Source organism: Lagopus leucura, unplaced genomic scaffold (assembly GCF_019238085.1).
Source record: "Lagopus leucura isolate 7727_CA_CO unplaced genomic scaffold, USGS_WTPT01 Super-Scaffold_806, whole genome shotgun sequence".
Classification (NCBI taxonomy): Eukaryota; Metazoa; Chordata; class Aves; order Galliformes; family Phasianidae; genus Lagopus; species Lagopus leucura.
Window position 1 is genome coordinate 135,370 of NW_024962260.1, and position 26,437 is coordinate 161,806.

Below are 26,437 nucleotides of genomic sequence, written 5' to 3' on the forward strand. Positions count from 1 at the left end.
TATGGGCTCTGTGCCCTTTTCCTGGCTGGGGACACAAAGCAGCCCTCTGAGCCAGGGAAGCTGTGTTTGTCCTCACACCATCCCCACTCACATCTCCCCCCACCAGCTCCTGGCTGCAGCCCAACCCTGCAACCCAATGCCCAGGCACAGCAAAGTGGTGATGCCAAAAGGGGCAGACACCCAGTTTTCCATGTCAGTGGGACCTTGGAGTTAAAAATACAGCTCACATGTTGCGCTTGGGCTCGCTCAGGGCTCAGTTACCAACAACAGCCACAGCATGTGCTATAAATCCTGGCCCTGGCGTTGCATTCCCCCCAACACAGCAGCCTTGCTCACACTGCAGGGGGGGGATGTGCTGCACCCTGGTGCCTGGGTGGGGCTCCAGCCCTGGGGGCACAGGGGGCCCTGGTTCTGCTCTTTGGAGCTGCTGGGTGGGTTTTGTGCATGGCTGAAAGGGAGGGCACAGATAAAGAGAAAACTCAACAAATATCCCCAAACATTGGTGGCTGGTGACTGCCTATGTGGGCTGTGCCCTCAGCTTTCTCTCCTGCTCATCTGCAACTGGGGGAAAGAGGTTTTATTTCTTTATTCCCTCTGCTTTGTTTGATTCTGCTTCCTGATGAATTCCTTAATAATATCTAACGAAGAATATTGAGAAGTGTGCCTGGAATCACTTCCTAATGCCATCAGCAATCAGCAAGGAAGATCTGGTAGGCAGGCGGTGCGTCGGGCCCCTTTGCCAAGCAATGAAAGAAGCGAAGCTCAGTGCTTTTTTAAGCACTACCTGAGTGTTGAAGAGAGGGACTTTTTAGCAGTAAATACTGCTACGTGTGGTTCAGGGGGTGATACAGCAGCTTTGGAAGCGCGGTGGCATTTCAGCATTGAGGCTGATGCTCAGGGCCGTTTGTCTGCCGCAGCCCTGGGTGAGATAACACTGCCAAACCATCAGAGCTGTGTAACACTGCAATGGCCGCTCCGCCAATTACATTCCATTTTTATGGTCTCACAGCAATTACCCTGCGTTTTATGGTGCCGTAACGTATTAGGCTTTATGGCTTCATACCCGCTGCAGCACGGAGCCTCTGCATGGGGAGCAGGGAGCACCAGAAGCCTCCTGAGTCCCAGGGATGTGGCCCCACTTGGAGGAAGAAGCCCTCAGCGTGTCCCTGAGGGTTTATATTCCAAAAATGGAAATGAGGAGCTGAATGGATTCATTTTGCTGGCAGTGTGCGGGGCAGGGTAAACAACACAGAAGCAGCTCCAGGGTGGTCCGAACGCATCAGGCACCCTCAGAGGCCCTTCTTCTTCCCATAGCCAAGGGTGTCTGCGCCCCCCAATTGCTCAGCTACCTCCTGCCCCATTTCCAGGCTGGCATCAGGCAGCTCTGCCCCTATGACCCCCTGTAGCTCCTCTGTGGTTGTCCTACGACACCCCCCTCCAACCTCTGTTTCTACTTCCTTGTTTTGGAGATTTCTCTCTGCTGCATCCCTGCAGAGCAAATCTCAGCCTGCAGAAGAGCTCGCGAAAACAATAAATTACAACTAAAACAGTGGAGTGAATCAAGTTAAAGTATCTCTGTGGTGAAGGTAAAGTGAGGCACTGAGCAAAATGACATGCAAAGCCCCATGCTGGGCTTTGGGTCATTCCCATTCATAGTGGGGTCAGTGCAGTGCTTGTACTGGGGGGGGGGGGCAGCAGGCAAGAAGCTGGATGTCCCCCACTTTGTTTCCTTCTGTTCCATTTGCACCATGCACTGTGGATCCAGGATCTTATTACTTCTCATCCCATCGCTTCAACATGTATAGCCATGGCTAAATGACTCCCGTGCCTCATTAGCAATGGGATCAACTGCTGTGTTGGCTCTGAGGTGCTTCTCTTCCTGCCTCAAACACCCCAATCCAAAGGGGGCACCTTGGGGCTCCTGCTCTGCAAAGAGAATTTTGGGAGGATCTCCCCATGCTTCTCACTGGGCTCAACTCCAAAGGCCCCAGAAGCAAAGGGCATACAGGGCATGGCCAGGGTACTGCTGGTAGCCAACAGGAAGGGATGCTGCTCCAGTACAGAAGGAATGAATGAGTTTCATTACGCTGCAGTGATAAGCTCCAGACACTGGTAATGGTGCTTAATGGATCTAATGCACTTCTCATGGTTGTGCATCACCAACACACCCCTGGAGACCACTCACTCCCACTGCTGCTCAGTGCTTTTGAGACTAAAAACGAGCATAAAAGTGGCATGTGGGGTCCGGGGGGTTGTGATGCTTGGGTTCCGAACCCAACCCCAGCCTACCCCGTATACCCACAGTGCCACATCCCCACGGTTCCAAAACACCTCCAGGGATGGAAAGCCCACCCCCCGTGGGCAGCTCTGCCAGTGAGGGGAGGGGGCGGCCCTCAGGAGGGGTCAGGGTCGGGGTCCGGAGGGGGGGGCAGGGCGAGCCGTGATGTTGCAGCTATGGGGCTGAAGGGGTTTGTGCTCTGCGGAGGGAGGTGCTCGGCTCTGTGTACTGCCGTTCCCTGGGAGACGGGGTGGGTGTTGGGTTCCCAGGCAGAGAAGGGTTTTGTTGTTGTGGAAGGAGTGCTGGGGTTCGTCAGCGGCTGCTGCTGGGTGTTGGAAGTTGTAAAGGAGGTTTGCAAGGAGGTTGCAGCAGAGGTTTGTCGTCATGGCTGGGAAAGTAAAGTTTGCAATAGTATAAGGAGCACAAACTGCTCCTGTGCTGGAGCAATGCCGGCACCGGGCGTGCCCAAAATCAGCAGAGCTGAGGCACCTGTGGCAGCTAACACTGAGCTCAGGGCTGCTGCGCTGCCAGAGCCACCCAAGGACGGAGGAACCAAGGTACCAACAGCCTGCAAAGCACTGAACCCCAGAGACTTCGTGCGCGTTCAGCCTCTGCCTGCTTTGGCTGAGAGAGAAGGGAAGGTGCTGGCCAGGAGCCGGGCGCTGTACAGGAGCAGCGGGCCGCCGTCAGAGCAAGTGTGCTGGGAGAAGTGGCACCGGAGGGAACGGCAGCGCACGCAGGGGCTCTTCACCCCCCGAGGGAAGCCCTACCAGGAGCTGGGCGAGCTGCTGTGCACCGACCCAAAGCAGCTCACCCTGCGCTCTTTGGGACAGCTCGCACAGGTAGAGCCGGCTTTCTGCTCGTCTTTGCATAGGAAACAAAGAAACAAAAACTTTCTAAGTCCCCGCTGGCAGGGAGGAGAATGGTTGCTTCTGTTTCAGTCAGTGTTCCCTGCCTTGCTGTGGTGTGGACAGTGGGAGGGGGGGAACCGTTCTGAGGGTGTGAGGATGAAGGGTTAAAAAACAGGAGTGGACAGTGCTGGGATTTAAAGGGTGGGTAAAAGGCTTGAAGTTGTGGATGCCCCGTCCCTGGAGGTGTCCAAAGCCAGGTTGGATGGGGCCCTGGGCAGCCTGGTCTGGTATTAGACACAGGGTTTGGCAGCCCTGCCTGCAGCAGGGGGGTTGGAGCTTGGTGATGCTTGAGGTCCCTTCCAACCCAATCCTATGATCCTCTAGGGGTGCTCTGTAGCCAATTCTGAACTCTGCTACTTCGCGTTTTGACCACATTAGCACGTTAAAGGCATGCTGAAAGCACCAAAAAGGTTTGAAAGTCTTTCTTTTCCCCTCCTAAGAAGCAGCGGTTACTGCATTTGGAAAACAAAGCACTTGCCTGGCACTGAATCTGACCAGTCCTGTGCTTTGCGCCATGCCCAAAAGTCAGGGAGGGCCCAGAACTTCAGGCTGTTCTCCCTCCCAGTCTCCTTATTTAAGTTGTCAGCGTGCTCTGCAGAAACCAATTTAAGCTTTTATTTTCTTTTCTCAAATATACAAAACCAAAACCGTGTTCCTACGGCCCGATTTAAAAGTACTTTATGACCTGCATTTTGTTTTGTATTTACCCCCAATCCTTCCCTCCCTTAGCTGTCTCTGTAGTATCCTGAATACCTTGAGAAGATTGTAGATACCAGATGCATCTAATTCCAGGTGTCTGAGACTGCTAAGAAATATGTTGTATTTGATTAATGCATTTGTACTCATCTCTGCATTCTGAGTTTGCATTTTCTTCAGCGAGAGGCAGAGCTGATAATTTGCAGTGGTGGATGGCAGTAAAATTTGTAAACAGCAAGGAGATAATAAAGGCCCTGGGCATTCAGGGGGCTTGGGTATGCTAATATCTGCTGGCAAATGTCACTTTGTAAACTGATATGATTTCAAAAAAAGAAGTCCTTAACAGCTAAAAACATTTTTGTAATGAGCGTGCTGGGATGGTTACACAAAATGATATGGGCAGAGGATATTATATGTGATAATTGCATGTTTAGGGTCCTTTTTATAGCTGCTTGATGCCAACAAATGTGTTTAGAGAAGCTGTGTATGTCCATTGATGCTTTTTGTGTCTTTATTAAGTAAATTTGATGGCTGAAGCCTTAGAATGGATATTTCGGTGTTCTGACTGTTGCATTGGAAGCTGCTGTTCTGTGATCACACAGTGAAAGTGGCACCTGTCTGCCAATAAAAGCTGGCTCTGTGAAGTGACAGAATCCCCTTCCATTGCAGCCCTTTGGGATGAAAGGAGCCCATTTCCATACTAGTAAGAGTATCGGAGAGTGTTGGAGGGAGGTTGGTGGCCCTGCCTGTGGCAGGGGGTTGAAAATTGATGATCCTTGAGGTCCCTTCCAACACAAGCCATTCTATGAACCTTTTGAACATCCAGTGCAAATAATTGGAAGTTACTTCATACAGTCTGAGATTTTTTTTTTCTCTCTTTCTCAAAGGTCAGGCATTGCATTGCATTGCATTGCAGACAGCACTGATTCGTGGCAAGTCAAAGAACGTCACTTTCCAGACAGTATTTTTGATCTTTCTAAGCATTCAGAGCAATGTGTTAAAGGTCTTTTTCTTATTCCCTCATGTGACAGTGCGCGGTGATTGGTCGCCTTTTATCAATGTTTAAATAGCTTTTTTTGCCTTAATTGCTATGACAAATTCATTTGTTAAGCTTTTGAAGTGGCTTGTTGACTTTTCACATGGAAGAGAGGTGGCCTTTCTGACAGAGCCCTAAAAACAATCCAGGCTCACAAAATTATTACTGCCAAAGCCTGCTCTGTGCTTGTCATAAAAACCTATACTGTAATTCTGTGCTTTAGGTAAATAGATCACTAGATAAGATTGACAGCAACATCAGCAAAGGAAGGTTTTAAGCTGGAAACCGGAGAAGAAAATGGAGCAATTTCTTTCAAGATAAATTACACTGATGTTATTTGTTATTGCTGCAGTTAAAGATCTGTCAGGGTATCCGATCTAATATTTCGCTTCCCAGAAGACTGAAGAGATGTATTGCAAGGCAGAACTTAGAATGCAAAGAGCCTTTTCCCTCTCTGATGTCAAGGTTAGTTGTAATTCCTTGTTGCTCCGGGAAGAGCAGGAAAACATTGTTGTGGTGGCTCACTGATATCCCTGGAACGGGGAAACTGGTCAGACCAGGCTGTGTGTGGCGGCGTTCCTAATGACTTCCAAATTGCATAACCCACATAGGGTTGTTTGGGTGACCCAAGTCTCAAGCCTACCTCTGTGAAATGGTGGGCCCCAATCTTTTCTTACTGAAGAGCAAACAACAACAACGAAAGCAATGGCTTACTGGGGTGCATTAAAAAGAGCGTGGCCAGCAGGTCAAAGGAGGTGATCCTCCCCCTCTACTTTGCCCTGGTGAGGCCTCATCTGGAGCACTGCGTCCAGTTCTGGGCTCCCCGGTACAAAACAGACAGGGATCTCTTGGAAAGAGTCCAGCGGAGGGCCACGAAGATGGTGAAGGGCCTGGAGCATCTCTGCTATGAGGAAAGGCTGAGTGAACTGGGTCTGTTCAGCCTTGAGAAAAGGAGACTGAGAGGGGACCTGATCCAGGTCTATAAATATCTGAGGTGTGGGGGGCAGAATGGCGAGGCCGGACTGTTTTCAGTGGTGAGTGGAGACAGGACAAGGGGAAACGGCCGGAAACTGCAGCATAGGAAGTTCTGCACCAATGTGCACAGGAACTTCTTTACAGTGAGGTGACGGAGCACTGGAACAGGCTGCCCAGGGAGGTGGTGGAGTCTCCTTCTCTGGAGATGTTCAAGACCTGCCTGGATGCCGACCTGTGCGACCTGGTGTAGGGAACTGCTTTGGCAGGGGGTTGGACTCGATGATCTCTGGAGGTCCCTTCCAACCCCTACAATTCTGTGATGCTGTGATTCTGTGATTTACGTTAGGTCTTGAAAAAACTGTGGGAATATCTTGAAACCTCCTTCCCAAGACAAGGTGGAATTTCAATGGAATAGCAAAGTGTAATATTTCTATCAGTTATTAAGCCACCAAACACCAATGCTTTCTCCTGCAGTTGCTATCTGAGGTAGGTAACTCACAAGGATGGATGTTGCTCAGCCTGTTCTTCCAGCAGTGCCAAAGCATTGCATGAGATGTTCAGGTTTAAACATCTCTTGCTGCAGTGGGGTTGGTCACTGGTTGCTGGAATGTGACCCTTCTCTATGTCTTGCTGGAGGTGGTCTTAAAGTCTGTGTTAGTCAATGCCTGAGTATGTCTAACAATTAAAAACTGCACATCTGCAGCTCTGAACAGGAAATTTGGAGATGCATTTTTGTTTGCAAAGATTAATTCATATTTGATTTAAGTTTTTACTGCTTAATCCTTCTGCTTGTAGTATTTTACCAGGCTTAATGTGTCATGATAGTCTCTCAGCTCTGGATTACGGTGTTTGTGTAAGGGCTGGTGTTTTGGGCAGGATGAAGGGAATGAGCAAGAAACAGGGAGGGTACAGAAGAGGCTGTAGCAATGAGATTCACATTTTAAGCTTCCTCAGTGACCCAAGTTTTTTTCTTTTTTTTTGGGGGGGGTGGGGAGGGGAGGTCCTTAAATGTTCCAGTTGAGTACAATGAGAGCAAAGATGAAAAATGCAAACTTAGACCCAAACATCTAAACGCTGAAGTAGTCAGCTTTATTACAGGTAGTAATAATAATTATTGACACACTGGTTGCCCAAGGAGGCTGTGGATGCCCCATCCCTGCAGGCATCCAAGGCCAGGCTGGATATGGCTCTGGGCAGCCTGGGCTGCTGGTTGGTGACCTGCACACAGCAGGGGGTTGGAACTCTTTAAGGTCCTTTCTAACCCAGGCCATTCTATGATTCTATGAATATTTAAGCATTCTTGTTGATAGTTGTATTGAAATGTTTTTCTTTTTCGCCTTATGAGACTGACAACCATTGCCTCTCCTGTGTGCTTGGAGAAAGTGTCTTACAAAGTGAAGATTCTTAGCTAACAGCATATGAAAAACAGTAAGCATGAAGAATTTCTGATCCTGAGCTCTTGCTTTATCTTTTAGCGCCAAAATGGTGATGCAGATGGGTCCAGAAATTAGGACATGTGCTTACAGAATTACCAGGTTGCTTGTTTTTAATGTTGGGTTTTCCTTCTTGTTTGGCTAAGAGCAATAGCTTTACTTCCTGACATATGAGGTAATACTCTTAACCTAAGCCTAACTACATGAGAATGTTGTGTCCCATAAAAAAGGAGGCCGTTACGATTGCTAATAGCTAACCACACCATCTCCACGCTGCTCAATTCAAAACAGTCTAATCAGTTTCGAAAGTTCAATTTCTATTCCTGAAGCCTGCTTTTGGTAATGAATTAAGGGAAGCATATCAAATGCAGTAACGCATTGTTATTAAGGTTTTAGTAAACTTGCCAAATGTCAGGCTGCTGGTACAGTCACGGTGCATTACACTGCTGTGATTACAGCTGAATTGTCATTATAGCAAATTGCATTGCTCACCTAGGTTTGGGAATTGATCTGCAGCAGCGTGCCTGGGGCAGGGGAGAAGTGTGTGTAAAAAGGTGACACTTGCCAGTGAATATTCAAAGCATTTGATTTCTGGAAGGCTTAGAGCCTGCTTGTTATGTAGTGAACACAGATATTCTGTAAGGTGTGCAGTGGGAGGAGTAGAATAGTCGTCGTGTTTGAAGGATGGGTTGCTCCCCAGCAGAGGGGCTAGTTGAGTGCCTTCTGCTTGCTGGAAGTGCTTTGTAAAATGCTAAAATTGTTGTCACTGTTTAAATGTATAATTGGTTCTGTTTAGAGCTCGCAGTGGATGCTGGAGCACTAATTCATGGCTGTTTCTGATCCTCTGTATCTCTCTAATAGCACAAAGGAATGTTAACTTTGCCAACAGAGCAGTGCTACCTGAGAATTTAGTATGGAAAGTGATGAAGAATAATGTAGCTAGTAGAAGAAGAAGGGGAGATGAACTTGCATGAGCAAACAACAGTTGAAGCAAGTTGCAGTTTAGCCAGGACAGCTTGCTGACTCCTGCCACACAGCGCATGGAAGAGCTGAAGAGGGATGATCCTTCTCATACAGACAGTAACAATCTGGGGTTTAAATTTATTTCAACTCAGCAACATTGAAGCCAGTTGTTAAATTGGAATATTTCCATGTGCAGGTGAAGTGAATGCAGGTGCTCGGTTGTGAGGGGGGAAGTGTAGTATTGAAAGCTTGAAAACCTTTTGTATAAAATCAGATCAGTAATATTTCACTTCCCTTGCGACTGTAGAATGATGTGTCTTAAACTGCAAGTAATGAAAGGCAGTGCTTTCTATGGCTAGAGATGCTGCTCATTATTCATGAAATGTCTATGGAAGAAGCGTTGAACGCTCAGCAGCAATGGGGGAAAAGACACAACGGAATGTCTCTCCGTTCTTTGTAGTATAATGTGACCTTTCCATTAAATTAACGTTGTGCTATTTGCACAAAAAGAGAGCTAAGCTAGAGAGTATTTTTAGGGGACAATAGTCAAGTTAATTGGTAGCTATATAACTGTCACACTTTACATTAAGAGCTCAAAAGCAGTGTAGGGGGAATGGAGGTAGCAGCTATAATGTTACTCTGGATTCTCTTCAGTGGAAAAGGGAGTTGCTTTGCATCTTGGTTGAAAGCTTGACTGTGGCTTTGTCTGGGGGACACTATAGCCTGGGGCTGTTATTTTCCCCAGTGTATTAAGATGGAGATTTTGGCTAATTAATCAGTGGCTTTCTGCTGAAAGCTTTGCCTGTCCTCTCTCCTAGTCTAGATAGGAAGCACAGATTCCAAAGTCCTCAAGTAAAACACTGCTAGATTGCAGTTTGACTTCAGACAGCAGTACGCAATTTGATTTAAGAGCCAGAAGGTGCTTCATGAAGTGGTTGTGATGTATTTAGCTTTTAATTTGTGCACTGCATCCATTACAAAGCTTACCCTTTTAAGAACTTTTAACTCACTCTAGCTGCATTACATCAGGCTTCAAATAACAATTCATAGGTTTGAAATGGAGGAGAGATTGTACTGCTTGGTGGTTTTCTTCTTTGGATGGTTTTGGTAATGTTTTCTATCCCACAGTGAGAGTGAGGCTGTAGTAAACTGGAGCCCAAAGAAGCCCTTGGCTCCTCCTTAGCACTGTGAGTGCCCCCTGTTGTGTCTTTGGCTTCGAGCCCATGGCAGTGCAGCTTCTGAGAGGATAAAGTCACACAGTTCCTTGTGCACTACAGCAGTCCTTGGATTGCAGTGCTTCATCCTGAAAGTATTTACTTTGATAGGTTTGATCCCTGCTCTTCATTTCTCTTCTTCGGGTAAAACCAATGGTTCCCAGTGATCTTGCATTATTTGCCTCCTACACTGAGGATCCTGCTTGGGCCAGGATTCCAGGGTGGCATCACTTGGTCCAGTGCTGTGTCAGCATTTCTCTCTCAGTACTTCATGAACCCTTGTCTGTGAACTCTCCTCTGTCATGGTTGATTTTTCCCTTTACATGTACTTCTCCCACCCTCCACGTGTGCACGTATGCACACACTCCATAGAAAGCCATGTTTTAATTACTTGTATCCCTTGAATCTATCAGCTCTTTGTTCAGATAGAAGAATACTTACAGCTTAATTAGACAATAAATGATCCTCGTGGCTAATTGTTTGCCCTGTTGTTGGGGGAATTATTTGGGAGATAACTCCGTTTATTCATTAAATAACTATGGCCAAAAATAAAGGGTGGAAACATGATCACTTTTGCTGGAGAACCGATGACAGGAAGATAAAGTTGTCATGCTCCACAGCTTTAGAGTAACTCATGCACAGTTCTTACCTTGAATCCCCCCAGCTAGGCTGATCCCTGTGCATTTTAGTGTTGTCTGATCCCAGCTGCCAGGTACCACTGGTCACCTCGATCTGATGCCTGCCAGCTGGCTGCACTGTGTGCATCAGAGGGGCTGACAAGATGGCAAGCAGTGGATATCATCTTATGGGGCCTGCACACTGCACTCCTCAATAAAAGTCACACGGGAGAGCCCAGCAGTGATGCTGCTCGTCTGTCTCATAACCAGCTGCCAGGCAGATGCCTGAATAGAGGGGAGCAGGACAGGGCAGAGGTCTGGAAGTCTCATGGGCGGCTCTTGGGGCTGGCACTCTCTGGGAGGTGTAATAATGCTTGCAGGTTCCTGGGCTTGCTGACAGACAACAGCGTGACTGCCATCAGATGCAGTGGTCAGGTAAGGCAACATTAAGCCACAACAAAGTGGCAATTGGATGACCAAGAATTTTGCCTCGAATGGATAGAAATAGGAGAACTGTGACCCATCTGCAGCATAACGACAGCATAACAGTATGCTGAATTTAAGGAGAGTGCATTCCCTTTCTCAATGCTTTTTCTTTTGAAGCTGGTATGTTCTGCTCTGTTTAGTGTTGATCGATGATGCCAGAGCTAAAAATGCTTAAGATTTGATGTAACACATTTATTAAGTTGTCATAGTAATCAAACATCTTTTTAACAGCTGTTTTGAAATAAAAAATAAATAAATGTATTCTAGTTCAGTACTTTGCAGTGGCTTGAACACTTGAAGCTGATCTCCCTGCAGTTCTGAACTTCTCAGCCAGACTGGCAGGTTGTTCCAATAAAGGATCTGTTCAGCTGCATAGTGAAAGCCTTTCGCATTAAGGAAATATTAGCTGAAAGTGGACGGTTACAGCACCCCGTTCTTTATGCTGCCTTTCCTTGTTGGTATATGATGTCTTAGGGTTATGCAGTCAAGCAGTTTTAGAAATGTCACATAACAAACACCTCTATTTTCTTTCTGCTAACACCACCAACAGGTGATGGGTTACCTGCAGGTATCCACCACGTCCTGCTCCAGTTTTTCTTCCCGCTAGGTTACCTTGAAACGTTAGGAATTAATTCCTGGAGTGGCTGTCAGAGAAACTGACAGTGAATCAAAGCAGTGAGACAAATTGCTCGTTACAGTTCAGGGAGCTGAGCCCTCCATGCAGACAGCTGTACCATGGCTGGGGGGTTCTCAGGCACATCACCGCCAGCTCTGCCTTGACAAATGCTGTCCCTGTTTGCTGGTGAAGCTGATAGGTGGATTGCCATCACATAAATGCGCTTTAAGCTCCCATCAGAGGCACTGCTGTGTTTCTAGGGACTGTTTAGGTGTGTTTCTTGTCGCCTTATACAGGGCTTGTGTCACTGTGCAGCAGCCTGAGCTATGGACGATGCTGTTAATCCATGAAAAATGAGAAATTAAACCCCTGGCTGGATCTTAATGATCCTTATCCAGATCCATCAAATCACAGCTTGATTTTTATTTTTCTGAGATTTTCTGTTTGTTTTTGTAAGAGTTTGGAAGTGCTAAATTCATTCAGCTTTGCAGTATGGCATTCAGAAATCCCTCACTGCTGCCAGTGATCTTACTCCAGCTTTTAGTGAGTATGGATTAAAGAACAGATTGGGAGGAAAAATATCCTTTTCTAAATAGCCACCTTGCTGTTCCATTTAGCTCATCAGAAGTATTCCAATCCTTCTTTTTCAAACAAAGTAAAGTACTGTGTGATTTTTCTTTTCCCCTTCAGGTGTTTCATTTTCAACTGTTCCCATGAGAAGTGTTAAGTCGTATTACCTCCATGAGATGTTTGAGGTCTGAATGTGTGCGTGGCAGTAATTGGTAAGCCAGGATGAGTGAGCTACAAAGGATACAGGCTGTAGAGCAAGATTTTCCAGCACCTCTTGGTTGTGCTGGCAAATTGTATGAATTGAAGTCTTTGCACTGCTTTGCTCTGAGGTCAGCTAGAAGACACTATGGCTTGAAAACAGTGATTTAATGACAGCATGACATACAGCCTCAAAACTAATGGAATACGAAATAGGAAATCAAAACAAAGACAATGCTCGAGGAGAATGGGCCACAGATGTAATGCAGTCTGTGAGTGCAGCTGGCATGGCTACTGCAAAATGCCTCTGAAAATAGCTGCCCTCTGGAAAGTCAAGTTTTGGTGGGTTAGCTGAGGCTTATTCCCTTATTTGTATCAAATATGAGCAATTTGGGATGCGTTTATTTTACCACAACTGTAGAGTGGTTCCTAAATGTTGATCTTTCCTTCTTTTTTTAAGTCACAGGTATGATAGCCTGGGGCTTTATTTGCAGATAACCTGGTCAATTCAATGGAAGAATGCTAGTTAACTCTATCTGGTGAGGTGTGTATGCGTGCTTATGTTTTAGTATAAATCACACATAAGTAATTAAAAGAGGGGATCTTTGTTGAGGATGTTATCATAGAATCACAGAATGGTTTGTGTTGGAAGGGACCTTTGAGATCATCCAGTTCCAGCCCCGTGCTGTAGGCAGGGACACCTCCCAGGGACCAGGTTGCTCACAGCCCCATCCAACCTTGAGTGCTTCCAGGGAGGGGGCATCCACAGCTTCTCTGAGCAACCTATTCCAATGTCTCACCACCCTCACCTAAAACCCATGCAGAGCTGTTCACTGGGACCTTACCACAGCTTATCAATGATATTTTGGGCTTTGTGTTGAAACTAAAAAGTCCTCTGTCTAATCTTGCATAAAGCCTAGCCAAGAAGATTCTCTTCTTGACGTCTGTCTCATGTTTGTCATGCACGGATTTGGTGCCAGCCAACAAGCTCATTCCATTGCAATACGGACTGTATTTATCACTGTAAAACAGTAATTCAGTCAGGTTCTTTATTCCAACAAGGAACTGGACCCTTTGACAGAAATATGCATTGGGAAAATTATACAGCAGTTCAGAATTTATCTTTTTGCTTGTAAATTTCAATGTATCTAGGTAGAACATCCATGTATATAGCAACCATAGAGTGCTTCTTGATTTACTTGAAGTGATATTGGAAAAGTATTAGGAAAACATATCAGCGTTTTAATAATCATAGTCTCCAGTTTGCATCTAAAAATGCTTATTTGTTTCAGGGAAGTAACAGGAGTGGCTGTTTGGGGAAAATAGGCTGGAACTGTCAGTCCCACATCACGTTGTGCATGTGGTGAGATGACAACTTTTTTAGGGCTGGCAGATGCACTCTGTTCATTTTACAGGTCATTAAATTTCTCATTATACAAACTCAATCATCTGAGTTTTTCAGAATATGATGTGGAATATCCAAAAGATTAGACAGTGTGCAAAATAAATAGAGAAGTTGGTTGGTTTTTTTTTTTCCCTTTTCAAATTATGGTTTGCCTTTCAAAATTAAAGTGATCGATAACCTCCATAACATTTGTACTATATCATTCTCATTGTCTGGCTGCTCCATATGGAAGGTTATGTTCTGAGATTGTATATCTCTGCATGCAGAGCAACATCAGACCAAATTTGTATGTGTTGGTCTGCTTAGAGATTCTGATTAACCTGTCTGTGTCTGAGAGGAGAGTCTCCAGCAGTAATTTGTGCATTAGAATATTATCTTTCTTGATGAGGCTAAAGCATCTGCATTTTTTTTTTTTTTAAATGTTATGAACTGGCTTTTGAGAAGAAAAAGGCCCAAACCTTTGTATGTTTCAGCACTATCCTGCCTCTTCTGTCCAATGTGTACATAATCCCATGTGGTCTGCGTTGGCAAAGTGGAATGGTGCTTTATCCCTTGTGTGAAGGACTTGGTCTGCACTGATTTTATGGTGTAATTTGGGCAGGAGAAGAAATGGTGTGTCTCAGAAGGACATTTAAAAATTATTGAACCATCTCCATCTTCCTAAGCTGCCTTTACCTTCTTGTTTGTTTGTAAGGCCTCTGTTTGAGTTCATTCTGATTGCACTTTCTGGTTTAGCGTTTTGCAATCCTTCGCCATTGCCAGCTGAAGCAACTCCTGATTATGAAGATTTATGAGAAAGGAGTAGATAAGTGACCTAGAAAAACTAGTGCTTATCTAGAGATTGCCCTGATCCTACTTCCTTGGTGCTGTTACATTTAGGTTCTGCTAAATGACAGAATTTCATCTCGTGCTGAGCTTAAGCGGCTCTGTTATGGAGCCTGAAGGAACTGTTTGGAACTGAAGGTTTTACAGTGCCTGAGGAGTTGCAGACAGCACAGAGAAAAGGGAAGAGGGCAAGGTGCCAACAGTATACAAGAAATGCACTTAACTTTGGTGTTCAGCATCCAGGGGACAAACAATGGGATATTAATTGAATAGCTGGTTGAGAAGAGTGGGGGATATCCAGACAGAGAGAAATGGTGGAAGATTCAGTCAGCCTGCAGGACAGTGACTTCCACATCAAGTGAAGGTGTGAGCTTTTGGCTTCAGAGATGTCCCTGGTCACAAATGTCTTTAGAATATACAGAGGTTGGCGGCCCTGCCTGTGGCAGGGGATTTGGAGCTTGATGATTCTTGAGGTCCATTCCAACCCAAGCCATTCTATGAGATGATATGCACAGAAAGCACAGGGAACTGAAGGCACAAGTGACTTGTCTTGCTGTACCTTCATCCTTCATACATGCAGCGTTTAATACCACATGCTGACAAGAGAGTTGTGAGGATTTATATCTTACAGGTGGAAAACTGCTGAATTGTTGTAGCAATGGGGACCATGCAAGTATTACAAATGTGCTTTGAAGTCTTCACAGCTATTGGATGCCGGTGTAGCCCCTGTAGCCCCTCCATCTCTGCCTACCCAGAAGAATGCCCCATCCATCATGTGCAGAGCCAGTCATGCTTAGCTACACATCTGTGACCCCTGGGTGTGATTACAGCTGCTGATCTGTGGGACTGAAGCCAAAGGAGAAGGAGGGTTTGGCTCTGTTTTATTAATATACTTACGGGAATAAGTGCTGTGCCTAAACAAAATTAAATAGCATCAAATTCCTTCGTTGGTGTTTGGCAAATAAAAGCAAGCATGGGGACAAACATGGAAGTTCAGACGGAAGCAGGGTGGTTTTGCTTTTTTTAATCCTAGAGTGGTAGCTGGACAATTTGAAATTCAAGTGACACAGTGAAGTGTTAGCAGTCCTCACAGCCGAGAACAGAAAGCATTGGCCAGAAACAATCTCTAATTTTTGCATGCACTTCTTATTTATTGAACTAATATCCCTAACCTTGTCTTTTTCCCTTGTAACAGAAAAGTGCTCGGGTTGTTTTACTAACATCTATATTTCAGTTTTGTGGTAATTTCCAATTCCTTGTGTTCCTTGTCCTCTACCAGGTGGCAGTCATCATGCTTTTTATTCTGTGGCTTGTATTGATTTGGTCAAAAGTAATTAAAAAGATAATTCGTTCTCAATTACATTTCCCCGAATTTCCTGAGGCTGGTAACTCTGCTCTCCAGCTGCATCTTTCCTCAACTCCTCCTCAAATTGACTTTGTTCTCGTTATGAAATAAAGCAGAATAGTGTGTTCTTGTTTGTTTGCTGCTTTTTGATTGAATAGTGACTCTGTGCTGTGGAAGATATCGATCTGTTAATTGCATTACACACTTCTGCTTTGGTTCATGAACTTTCATGCTTTTTTAGCATAGCATTCCAATAAGAAACCCCGTGTTAGACTAATGGGAGATCAGTAAAGGGAGACATCTAGAAAGCGTTAGCAAAGGCTGAGTGTTATTTCCATCATCAGTGAGTGGAAGGCTGTGGGAGAGCTGCATCAACTGAGTGTGCTGCTGCATTGCCCAGAGCCCAAGTGACTGATAGAAATATGAGGAATAAGGAGAGATGTCATAGAAGCAATCTATTTTGTGTTGATTTTTTTTTTTCATATGTTTGCTTGCCTTGACCTGTAAGGATGCAATGCAGAATATTTAGGCCATGCATTTTTCAGATCGTCTTGCAATTAAAAGATTTTATGGAGGGGGAAAAAAAAAAAGATGGCAGGTCATATAACATTCAAAGTAACTGTAGAGCAAATAGAGTTACAGTTGATACTAATTAGATCCAATTATTTTACAAAATATATCACGCTTATCAGAATTCAGTAAATACGATGATCCTTGCGGTCCCTTCCAGCCATTGCCATTCTATGATTCTATGAATATTCTTTGGAGAAAAGAAAATAAAGAGAAGATTTTCCTGGAGAATGTGACAAACTGAGGCAAACTGGGATAAATATCGAGCTATGTGAGCTAGTTTTGCTAGGTAAACAGCAGTCTGTCCTCATGTATCCTTTCTGAATACTTAAAAAAGTTAAGAAGTGAGCAGTGTTATTTGTGGCATTTCAGATCTAAGGAGTAGAGGCATCGTGGGCTGAGATTCTTGTACCAAAATCTATCGTAGTCAGAAAGAAGTGGGGGTGGGTTAGGGCCTGCCAGCTGGGATAAGGTGTTACATGTTTTATTTAGGATGTCAGAAGAATGTTCTGACAGATGTGAAATTGAGCCTGCTTATTCTAAATTTCGTTCTTATGCCTTTACTAGTAGATAACCTCTCTCTCACTTCTCAGCTGCCTCCTTCCATTTTTCTGATGTCTCTTTATTGACAGTAATGCATTCGCTAGAGCGCAGAATGGGAGCTGACAGGACTGGGGCTCCATCCCTCATTAAAACCACCGGTGGTACAGCAGTGGAATAAGCATCACTCCCTGTTGATATCAGGCCCGTTTCTGACCAGAGACCAAGGAAAGCAAGCTGCTGCTGCAGCTCTTAGCAAACATTCACATTGGCTGCAGAGGTTCTCATCTACAGAGTGCCTTGCATTGTTGATGTGGTAAAGCATAACCTTAACGAATCAGGTGTCTCGTCTTTGAGGCTGATGTATATTTGCATCTTGCTGTGGTGTAGTTCTAAGCAGAAGCACTAAAATGACATTCCTCTTAAAGCAGTCTTGGTTTTCTGCAGGATATTGTTAGTGAAGTGCTTTGCCTAGGAGTCCCTTGTGTTTAATTTAAAATTCTCTTTTGGTCCCAATATCTGTTCCCTCATTGCAGTGAAAGGGCAAGAAGGGTCAGTGTTCAGCAGCAGCAATGTAAGATGAAATAGGGAAAAAAATTAAAATACCTTGAGTACTTGGCTAGAATACTGCCTACAAAAATCAGCATTTACAATGCTACCTGAGGAAGAGCAGTAGTCCTCTCTCTTTATATTGCTTAACAAGAGCCTTCTAAATGCTGTTGTAATATGACAAATATATTTCATCAGGTTGGTCTTGCATCTGGATGACCAAACTGTAGCTGTGGGAGGGCTGTGCTGGTTTACCTTCATCAGAACACATTCACATCTTGCAGATGTAATCATAATGCTACTAGTGATATTAGGAACGATGATAAATGATATTAGGAAGAAGAATGCAATAGGGGTTTCAATCACTGTTTTTACCAGTAACACAGAAACCAAACAAGTTGACCAAAATGAGAAAAGCTTCAGGAATTGTCAATATAACAGGTTCTAAGTTGAAAACGTACAACATAAAGTCAAGCTTAGCATACCGCAGCTCCCCTCCTGCAGATGACATATGCAGCATGCTCATTGCAGCCTTCCAGCACCTAAAGGGAGCCTACAAACAGGAGGGGTGTCCACTCTTTAGAAGGGTAGATAATGGCAGGACAAGGGGAAATGGTTTTAAGTTGAAGGAGGGAAGATTTAGGTTGGGTATCGGGGGAATTTCTTTACCAAGAGAGCAGTGAAGTGCTGGCACAGGAGAAATTGTGGATGCCTCATTCCTGGAGGTGTTCATGATGGATGGGGCCCTGGGCAGCCTGGTCTAATGCCAGATCTGGAGTTGGCCCTGCCTGTGGCAGAGGGTTGCAGCTTGGTGATCCTTGAGGTCTCTTCCAACCCAAGCCATTCTATGATTCTATGCTATTTCCACAATAGGATTTGAAGAAAAAAGCTGGAAACTCAGAATGACATTTGCAAAGATAAGCATGCGAAATGCAAGGTGCGCTTAATGAAAGAATGTGATGTGTTAGAGCTGAACAATTTTTGCTCTTCATAATTATTAGAAGAGAAAGTAGATGTACCTGGGAACTGCTGGGATAAAATCTAGCGTGTCTGGAGGCAGTCGTTTGTGATTGAAACGAGCTATTCAAAAGGATTTGTTCCTCCAAAAATACCCTCAGCCTTCAGTTTTCTTTCTACAGATGGAGAGGGCACGCAGAGCACTGCATAAGCTGGTATGCAAGAACAGCAGAGCTTTGGGTGTGCATCCAGCCAACCGTGATAGCAATGGAAGGGCTTTGCCTCCAACCGGGCGGCATCGAGCTCCACCTACTGCGCTACTCCTGCAGCTGACTTTATCTAGGGCTGCCGGGTGTGAGCTCAAGAAAATCCACCTCCATCGTTTTAGCAAAAAAAAAACCCTTTTGGATTAATTTCCTCAGTCTTTCTTTGGACCGTTTTTCATATATTATCTTGCAGTAATTTTTTTTTGTTTAAATTTAAATGGTTGTTTTCTTACATATGGAGTTGTACATCATTTTGTTACTTCGCTATAATGAAAGCAGGAAATGATGAGTGAAACAGGCATTTTGGTGGCTTAAAGGCAAGTAAGGAGACTTCTCATAGTTCACCTAAATTTGGAAACACTATGAGAAAAAAAATAATTAAAAAAAAGCCACCCAAGCCCATTTATTGCTTCTGCACAAAGATTCTTCAGATTGTCATTATAATATATTGTTGACTTTAACAAATTAGACTTACCAACATGTTTTTTTCCTCAGTTTTGTTTCTTTTTTTTATATCTGCACTGCAAATTAAAAAGAAGGAACTACACCATTCCATCATTATGGAGTGTTACTGTTTTAAGCTCAGATTGCACCTTTTCAATACACGGCGTTGTAATGAAATATAATGTTGTAGAAAAAGAAATGATTCCCTTCTGTTATCTGTGATAAGGCTGATTGAATCTCATTACCAGTACCTGAGAGGATGGGGTGACATATGTGCTACCTCCCTTCCTTTCTTCCCTGAGCAGCCATGCTGAGGAGAGGTGGATTTGCAGCTCTTTTCTTTGCCTTTCCTCTTGAACTGGCTGGGGTGACTGACCAGAGGTAGGATGCAGGATGATGTTGCACTTTGTAGAGTTTTGGTCACAAATTTATTCTTTATGCACACCCAGAAACCTCCGAAAGAGTCATGCTGGGAAATTTTTTCTCCTCGTGCTCCACAGCCTGTACTCTGTACTATGCAGTCAGCTTACTGGTGCTTACAAGCAATTGAAACTTTAGGGCTGCATTCCAACGCTCTTCCTCTCCTCAAGCAGTAAGTTATTCTGAGATGTCTTAGTTGATTGAATCATATCGGTCAAGGTATCACCAGCTGTAAAAACAATGGTAGCTGGCCATGGTCAACATGTTGCTGTTTCTGCTGGGGAGAAGAGTCAGGAGCAAAGCAGGCTGGAAATTCTGCATTTCCTATGGGTGAGATGCAGGAGCCTGCTCAGAAGTTAAAATGATTCCTTTCTCACACATCATGTGAACGAATTTTCTTCAAACACTGAAGCAGCTCAGGTACCTTGGTATTCCTCTGCAAGTGAGACGTGTACTCCCAAGCAATGTTGGCTTGCCATCTGTCCCTGCTGCTAACCCACCTTGTTCCATTGCTCCCCAGTCACATGAGACAGCAGAGCCTCCACACGCATTCGTCTTTGACACTTCATTATTTCATCTGTACACATTGCAGAAAATCTTTTTTCCGTTCCAGCTGCTTTGCTCTTGGCATCATTTCTGCTTATTTTTTATTCTGTTATTTGCTCACGGTCTGCCCTCAGTCGTTACTTTGGAGCTCTGGTGTGCACAGCTTTCTAGCGAGTGAAGAGCTCTGCTCCTTATGCTTTCTGCTTTCATTCTGTTGGCATGTTACATTGGAACATAGATTTGGAAAACATTTTGTGCCTTCTAGAATCAAGATTCTAACAAGCGAAATGATTTGCTCTTAAGAACTTTTAAAACTTCCAGATATTTCAAGGCTTTACAGCTCCACATTTGCTGCGCTGTGCCTTTCAGTCTTTGTTCCACATCAGCTCTGCCCTAGCTATATGGATGCAGCTTCCCAGGGCCTCCTGCTTTGCTTTGCTTGGGATCAATAAATGAGCTCTTTGATCTGAAACTACTGCGGGAAGGAATTGCTATTTTCATACCCTTTTAGCCCGAGTACCATAGGCTGCGGAGTGATCTGAAGTTCTTCATTAATCTACATATAAATATGTGTGTGTATATATATGATTTCAATAGGAGGAAATATATCTTCCTTCCACTTGAATAAAGTGCTGGTTGAAGGAGAACTAAAAATGAGATTGTTTGACTTCAGGGCTTTTCATGAGTCTGTGCCTTCATGGTGAGTGAAAGCACAGACCCACGAATACTGATCCATCACAGCGCGTATCTTCAGGGAAGAGCAATTACAGGTAAGTAATTTCTTATTCCTGTTTTGGAAATTGGATTTTCTTTTTATGTTAGACATGGTAGATAATAGCCTTCCATGAGAAGAGGGTTTTTTTTTAATAGAAAAAAAAAACAACATTCAAGTGCAGTGATTTAGAAAGCATGGATGCATTTTGCACGGTAGTTTTTTCTGCAGGTGCTTCACATGAGAATCTGTTTGAGTGCCAGAGTTAGTGATGTTTCAAGTGTTTCTGCATCAGACTTGCTTAATTCTTTGATTTAGTTTGCATCTCTGTAGGAAAAGTTGCTTGCACCACTTGGTTTTTAAAATGGTGATCTGCTTCTCTCTGTCTAACTTGCATTTATACACAAGGCGACACGTTTTTGTTCATTTTTAGGATCCTGTGAAAAAAGACGTGCAGGAAAGACCGCAGAGAGAAGTGGCTGAGGTTACTGCTAATGAGAGCTCTGCCAATCCAAAGGTTAGAGTGTGCAGTTTCATTTCTGATGCGGCTTTGATTCAGCATGGAGTTAAAGAAGCCAACATACAAGCATCATGCTTTGAGTCTATACAAGTGGTTGCTGTTTGTAAGCTCTGCTATACATAGGAACCAGCCTTTCTGCTGATATATCATAGGTTTTATCTCATAAAATTATTGCTGATGAGTGAGACAAGTTTATAGTGTAATTTGGTAAAAAGAATGCTCAGAAAATTCAGTTTAGCGGTGTCACTCCATTCGTCATAGAAGACTGACCTTAAAGGATGTAACAGCTTAGCACAGAACATCTAATGCATTCAAAATGACTTTTAAAATAAAACGTTGTGATTTGTGGTGTACATTGACCAATACTGCACAACTTATATCTCAAAAGCTCAAGGCTGTAGGACTTTCCTTTACTGGAAATGCACCGGCTTGTCCCAAGGAACACCTCAGCTTGCACCTCAGTCTGTGCACACTGGTGTTACTCTTCCCAATGAATGGCAGTTCAGCCATGCACTTTTTGCACACTGAACTCTGCCTCAGCTGCATGTTTTGTTGGCTTCACCAGCACGTGCAAAAACACTGCATGTGCACAGCATGTGGTCATAATTCTATGAAACGGATGCAGCTGTTCTCTGGGAGTCCCAAGGGTCCTTCTAAGGCAGGGGCAGTTCCACAGCAAATGCAAGCTTTCATCTCCCATAAATTTGGATGCATAGTTGTTCAGAGGAAGAAATGTTGCAGCACTTTGAACAATGCCCTAAAGGAGATGATTTCAGTTCCCTTGTGTAAAATCATGAACCTGGTTTGTACACTCCTAAAAAATTAAATTAAAAAGTTAGAATGAAAAGAGTGGATACATTGCACTCTGTGCTCCAAAAAGAGAGCTATATCTGCAAAGCTCTTTCTATTCCTTTTCTGCTTTTTTTTTCTTTGCCCTTTTTTTTTTTTTTTTTTTTTTTTTTTTTTTGTCAATAACTTGTTTCGTGTCTGAACATTTTTCTGGACTAGAACTTGTAGGAGATTTCTCTCTTGTGTGTGCTTTTTGTAGTTTGATGCATAAGAATCACAGCAGTCGTTCCCTTAGCCTAGATAATCGAAAAGTCTCTTCTTCCAGTTTTGGTTTCATAACCCTCTCAGGCTCTTCACTGCTCGTAAGACTTCTGTCAAACCCAAAGTCAGCCAATGACCAAAAGCTGTTCAAACACTCTTATGCCCAAGAGAGTGGTGAGGTGCTGGAACAGCTGCCCAGAGAGGCTGTGGGTGCCCCGTTCCTGGAGGTGTTCAAGGGCAATATCATATAATGCCATATCATATAAGGTTTGTTTACGTGCTCATGAATCTCATAATACTCTCCCAGATGATGGTTATCTCAGAAAACTGTGATTAAAGCTGAACTGTGAGACTGCATGTACCTTCTCTGTGCTAAGCTCTTCTTAAAAGCTTAATATTAATTCTCAACTTGATCACTTTCAGCCTGATCCGCTGGAATCAGTGAAAAGGCTGACCTCATCTAGAGAAACAGGAAAGGAGCTGAAGACTCTTAGTAAAACTCTAGCTCACTTGAGGTAAGGAAATCCAGAGCACACAGAAATGGGTCAGGCCAAAGGAATTGTTGGTTTTGCGGTGGTCTCAGCTGGCTGATCAGCAAAATCATCAGCTGTACTAATTGCTTAGAAAAGATGGCTTGTAATTCCTCCTTTATAGCCATTCTGTATGCTCAAGATGTATTGAGTGCTGCATGAGGAACGACTGCTAGCTCCATCAGTACTGCACTGCTTTGGTGTTGTTCAGGTGCTTGTTACCTTTTTGCAGTCCTCTGTGTGAAATGGCACTGTGCTAAGATCTGGTAATCCACGAGAAAGGTTGGGATGTATAATGTCCACTATAGGATGGAAAACTACAGTGAGAGTATCTGCCACCATAACAGGAATACGTGCACAGACTTGCATGGAGTATTCCAACTTGAGATGGAGGAAAATCACGGCTTAGAGGGAATCGATGTTTGAGCTCCTTACCTGATGGGAACGGGGAGGTTTTAATCAGACACAGATCTGGGTTCCTATATGCCGCCCAGCCAGCTGAGGTTGGACTGCAACCATCATTAATTTTAGGGGGTTGAGTACAGAAGGTGGCTGGATGTGCTTGCTTTTCCTAGAAGGTATCTTCCATTGCCGCTGTCAGAGAATGGTATCTTCCACTGCCACAACAGAGCATGTCTTGCAGACTCATTTATAAAGAAAGAAAGGGGAAAAAAAAAATAACACAGCGAGGTCTGTTGGTCATAGGCTTTACCATTCTACCATCTTATTCTTTTGCACGTACTCAGGTCTTATTGATGCCCATATTTCAGCTTTGTTACTGCAGTCGCTACTTACATTGATGAGGCTGCAACTTCTGTGTGCTGTTCTGTTTCAATCACACATTCTGTTTACACTCCAAATTTGCCTGTGGAGCCTGCTCATGGCATTTGCTCAGTATTAGCTTGAATAATTGCAGAGCTGTATAATAGGCCTTGCAGTCGGTGACTGTAGGCTTACTAAATTTTCTTGGAACTATCCAGCTTCCATGATGCGAGCGCTGAGAAACAAGAATCGCTTGGAGCTGAAACAGCAAGCAGGAATACAAAAAGATTTACATCTGGCAAGGTTTAGTTACAGCCTCCTGCAAATAAAATTGATGATTTACTGCTGCCAGCCCCAACAGGGTACAGATTACATGAGCTCTGTAGACTTGAAGCCTTTGAAGAACATTCACTAGATAAAAATAGTTGAATTAAAGCAAGCAGCAAGAAGATAAACATGTATATAAAAACTTAATAATTTCATAGGTTAGATGTAAGCATGTTTTCCAATCGAGAACGTGTGGTATTGAATCAGCATGTTACACTGATGATGAATTAGGTTCTTGCACTGTTGGACTGAGAGTGCAGATTTACAAAAGTTGAGGAAGCTAAAAAAGCTTCTTTGCGTGTCCTACTGTAATGATGTGCTACATTATTAGTTGTCACGATGTAGTGGTGTTAAATATCTGCAATTTTTGTACCAGAGCAATTCCTAAATTCTGCACTAGTTATGATAAGTTAAATTACACATTCAGCAGAGGGTTGTTAGTGGTACGGTAGTACAGCTCAGTTGCAATTGGACTTGATGATCTTTAAGGTCTTTTCCAACCTGAGCAATTCTATGATTCTTCCCTTCCATCCTTACCTAACTCTGGCTATTTTGTTTTACATTTATTCTGTTAATCCACTTGATAAATGTGCCAAAAGGAAATAAGCCATAAGCAAAATAGTAAACAGTGCATATTTTGAAGGTTCAATAAGCCATTTTAGTGAAGTATGACTTTTTTTCCAATTACGAATGGAACTCAGGTGTCTCAGGTAAGTAAAATGCTTGAGTTGTTCTTCCAGACTTCAGTGATGTCTCTGTTTCTCTGATTGATTTTTTTTTCCCAAACTGCCCTGATTAATCAGGAGCTCCAAGGAAAGGTCTTGTTAAGAGACCCAGCTCATCTGAGTGAGTGCAGTTGTTTCTTCCAGCATATGAAGTGTTTTGTGTAACCTGCTTCTAACTCAAGACATAATCATAAATGCAGATTAACCTTCTGCTGGATGTTTAATGGTAATGTAATCTGCAAAATGATGCTAATGCAGACTTTTAATGATGTGAATAGATTTGATCTCAATGTATTTTTGATTCTAATGTTATCTTTTAATGAGAGCTTAAATCCCCAACTTTTAGACTTCTATTCCTTCTCACTTCCAGAAGCCAATACAGCCAAAAGGATGAGCAAAATTATATTCCTTTATGCACACTGTCTTCAGAATTGCCTTTGAAGTCTTGATCAGTTGTATCAGTACCGCACTCACAGAGGATAGGCATGTTGGGCAATTGATCTTTAGCATCTAGTTTGGCTTTTTACTGCTGATGCTGAAGGTGGGAAGAGCCCAACTCCATTTTAGTATCCCAAGCAGAATTTGTTGTGCTGACAAATAAGAAATATGTACCTGCTGAAGCATCTCCAACTCCTTCACGTTCTTCTAGTCCCATAAATTTAATTATGGTTGCATTTGAAACTGGCTTCATTTAATTTAAAATGCCTGAGTGGAAATATTCTTGTTCTCTGACATTCCATGACCATTGAAACATATGTGGAACACAGAGAGGAGGCCCAGTCTTGTGTTGCTGCACAAGTCCATTGACATTTCCTTTTTACACTGACTGCACGGTGTGGTGGTTTCACACTGATGGCTAACTGAACTCCACCACACTGCTCTCACACTCCTGATCCTTGAAAGATCAGGGGCAGAAAATAACAAAAAAAGGCTGGCTCAGGGTTGAGGTGAGGTGAGGTCATCCGTGATCACCATCGTGAGAAGAGATTCAGCATTAATATGATTTATTGCCTGTTTATTACTGGCAGAGTAGAGCAGTGTAAAACTAACAGCAAAGAGAGAGCACTGTTGTCTCAATATGTGCTTCAATGATGCTGCCTGTCACCTCCTGTAAGGAGAATGTGGTATTATGCTGTGATCCCAGTTGGTGATCCTGCAGATATCTCACATAATTATGTACTGTGCCATTTGAGTCATGTTTCCTACTTACATGATTTAAGTGAAATATTATATGAACTACAATGGGCTGTGGAGAAATTTGCTTGAGAAAAGTCAGGGAATCTGCTTTTTGAAATGTGGACTCTCATTTTCTGATGCTTCCTAAAGCAGGCAGTGGCCACATGACCCAGTGTGCAGAATAATATCCAACAGACTTAGTATCTGGAAATCAAAAGTCTACATTCACTGTTGTTCTTTCTAATTATTCTGTTGTCTAAAACTGGAAACTCCTTGACTTTTAGCAATTAAAACGTGCTAAAGATTCATCTTGAGCGTTCATACGATGTTACTTTGACTACATTTGCAGAACAGTAAGAACTGACATCAGCAGACTTTTTAACCACGTGCTGCAATAGGGAATTGCAGGAAAAGATAAATTCTAGTGAGAATTGCTGCACTGATGTTTGGACCGAAGGGCTTGATGGCAGTGCTTCTCAGCAACAAATTCAGGATGTAGAAAAGGAGCCTTTGAAGGGAGGGAGCAGAGTGGGAAATGCACAAAAGAAGAAAACTGGAGTTGTAAATCATTGGGACAGCAACTTTTCATTTCAGTGAAAGCAGTCGGGCTAGCGGAGCAGCATGCTAATGTGTACGACAGAGAGTCAGGGGATGCAAATGACCTTTGTGGATTTGGGTTTTGCTGCCTATCCTCATGATTGAAAGGGAACAGCCAGCGGTTGTCTTAACTGGATGCTAATTGATACGTATTCGTGGCAGGTAGTGCCTGTGATCT

At 43.7% G+C, this 26,437-nt stretch overlaps 1 protein-coding gene across 1 annotated transcript in view; it reads left to right on the plus strand.

The window, feature by feature from the left end:
• Positions 1–26,437, plus strand: part of CCDC60 (coiled-coil domain containing 60) — a 45,903-nt gene that overhangs the window by 420 nt on the left and 19,046 nt on the right. Inside the window, 6 exon segments of the mRNA XM_042865586.1 lie at positions 657–1,214; positions 1,217–1,422; positions 1,425–1,489; positions 1,491–1,554; positions 21,006–21,089; positions 22,566–22,657. Coding sequence (XP_042721520.1) covers positions 657–1,214; positions 1,217–1,422; positions 1,425–1,489; positions 1,491–1,554; positions 21,006–21,089; positions 22,566–22,657 — 1,069 coding nt within the window.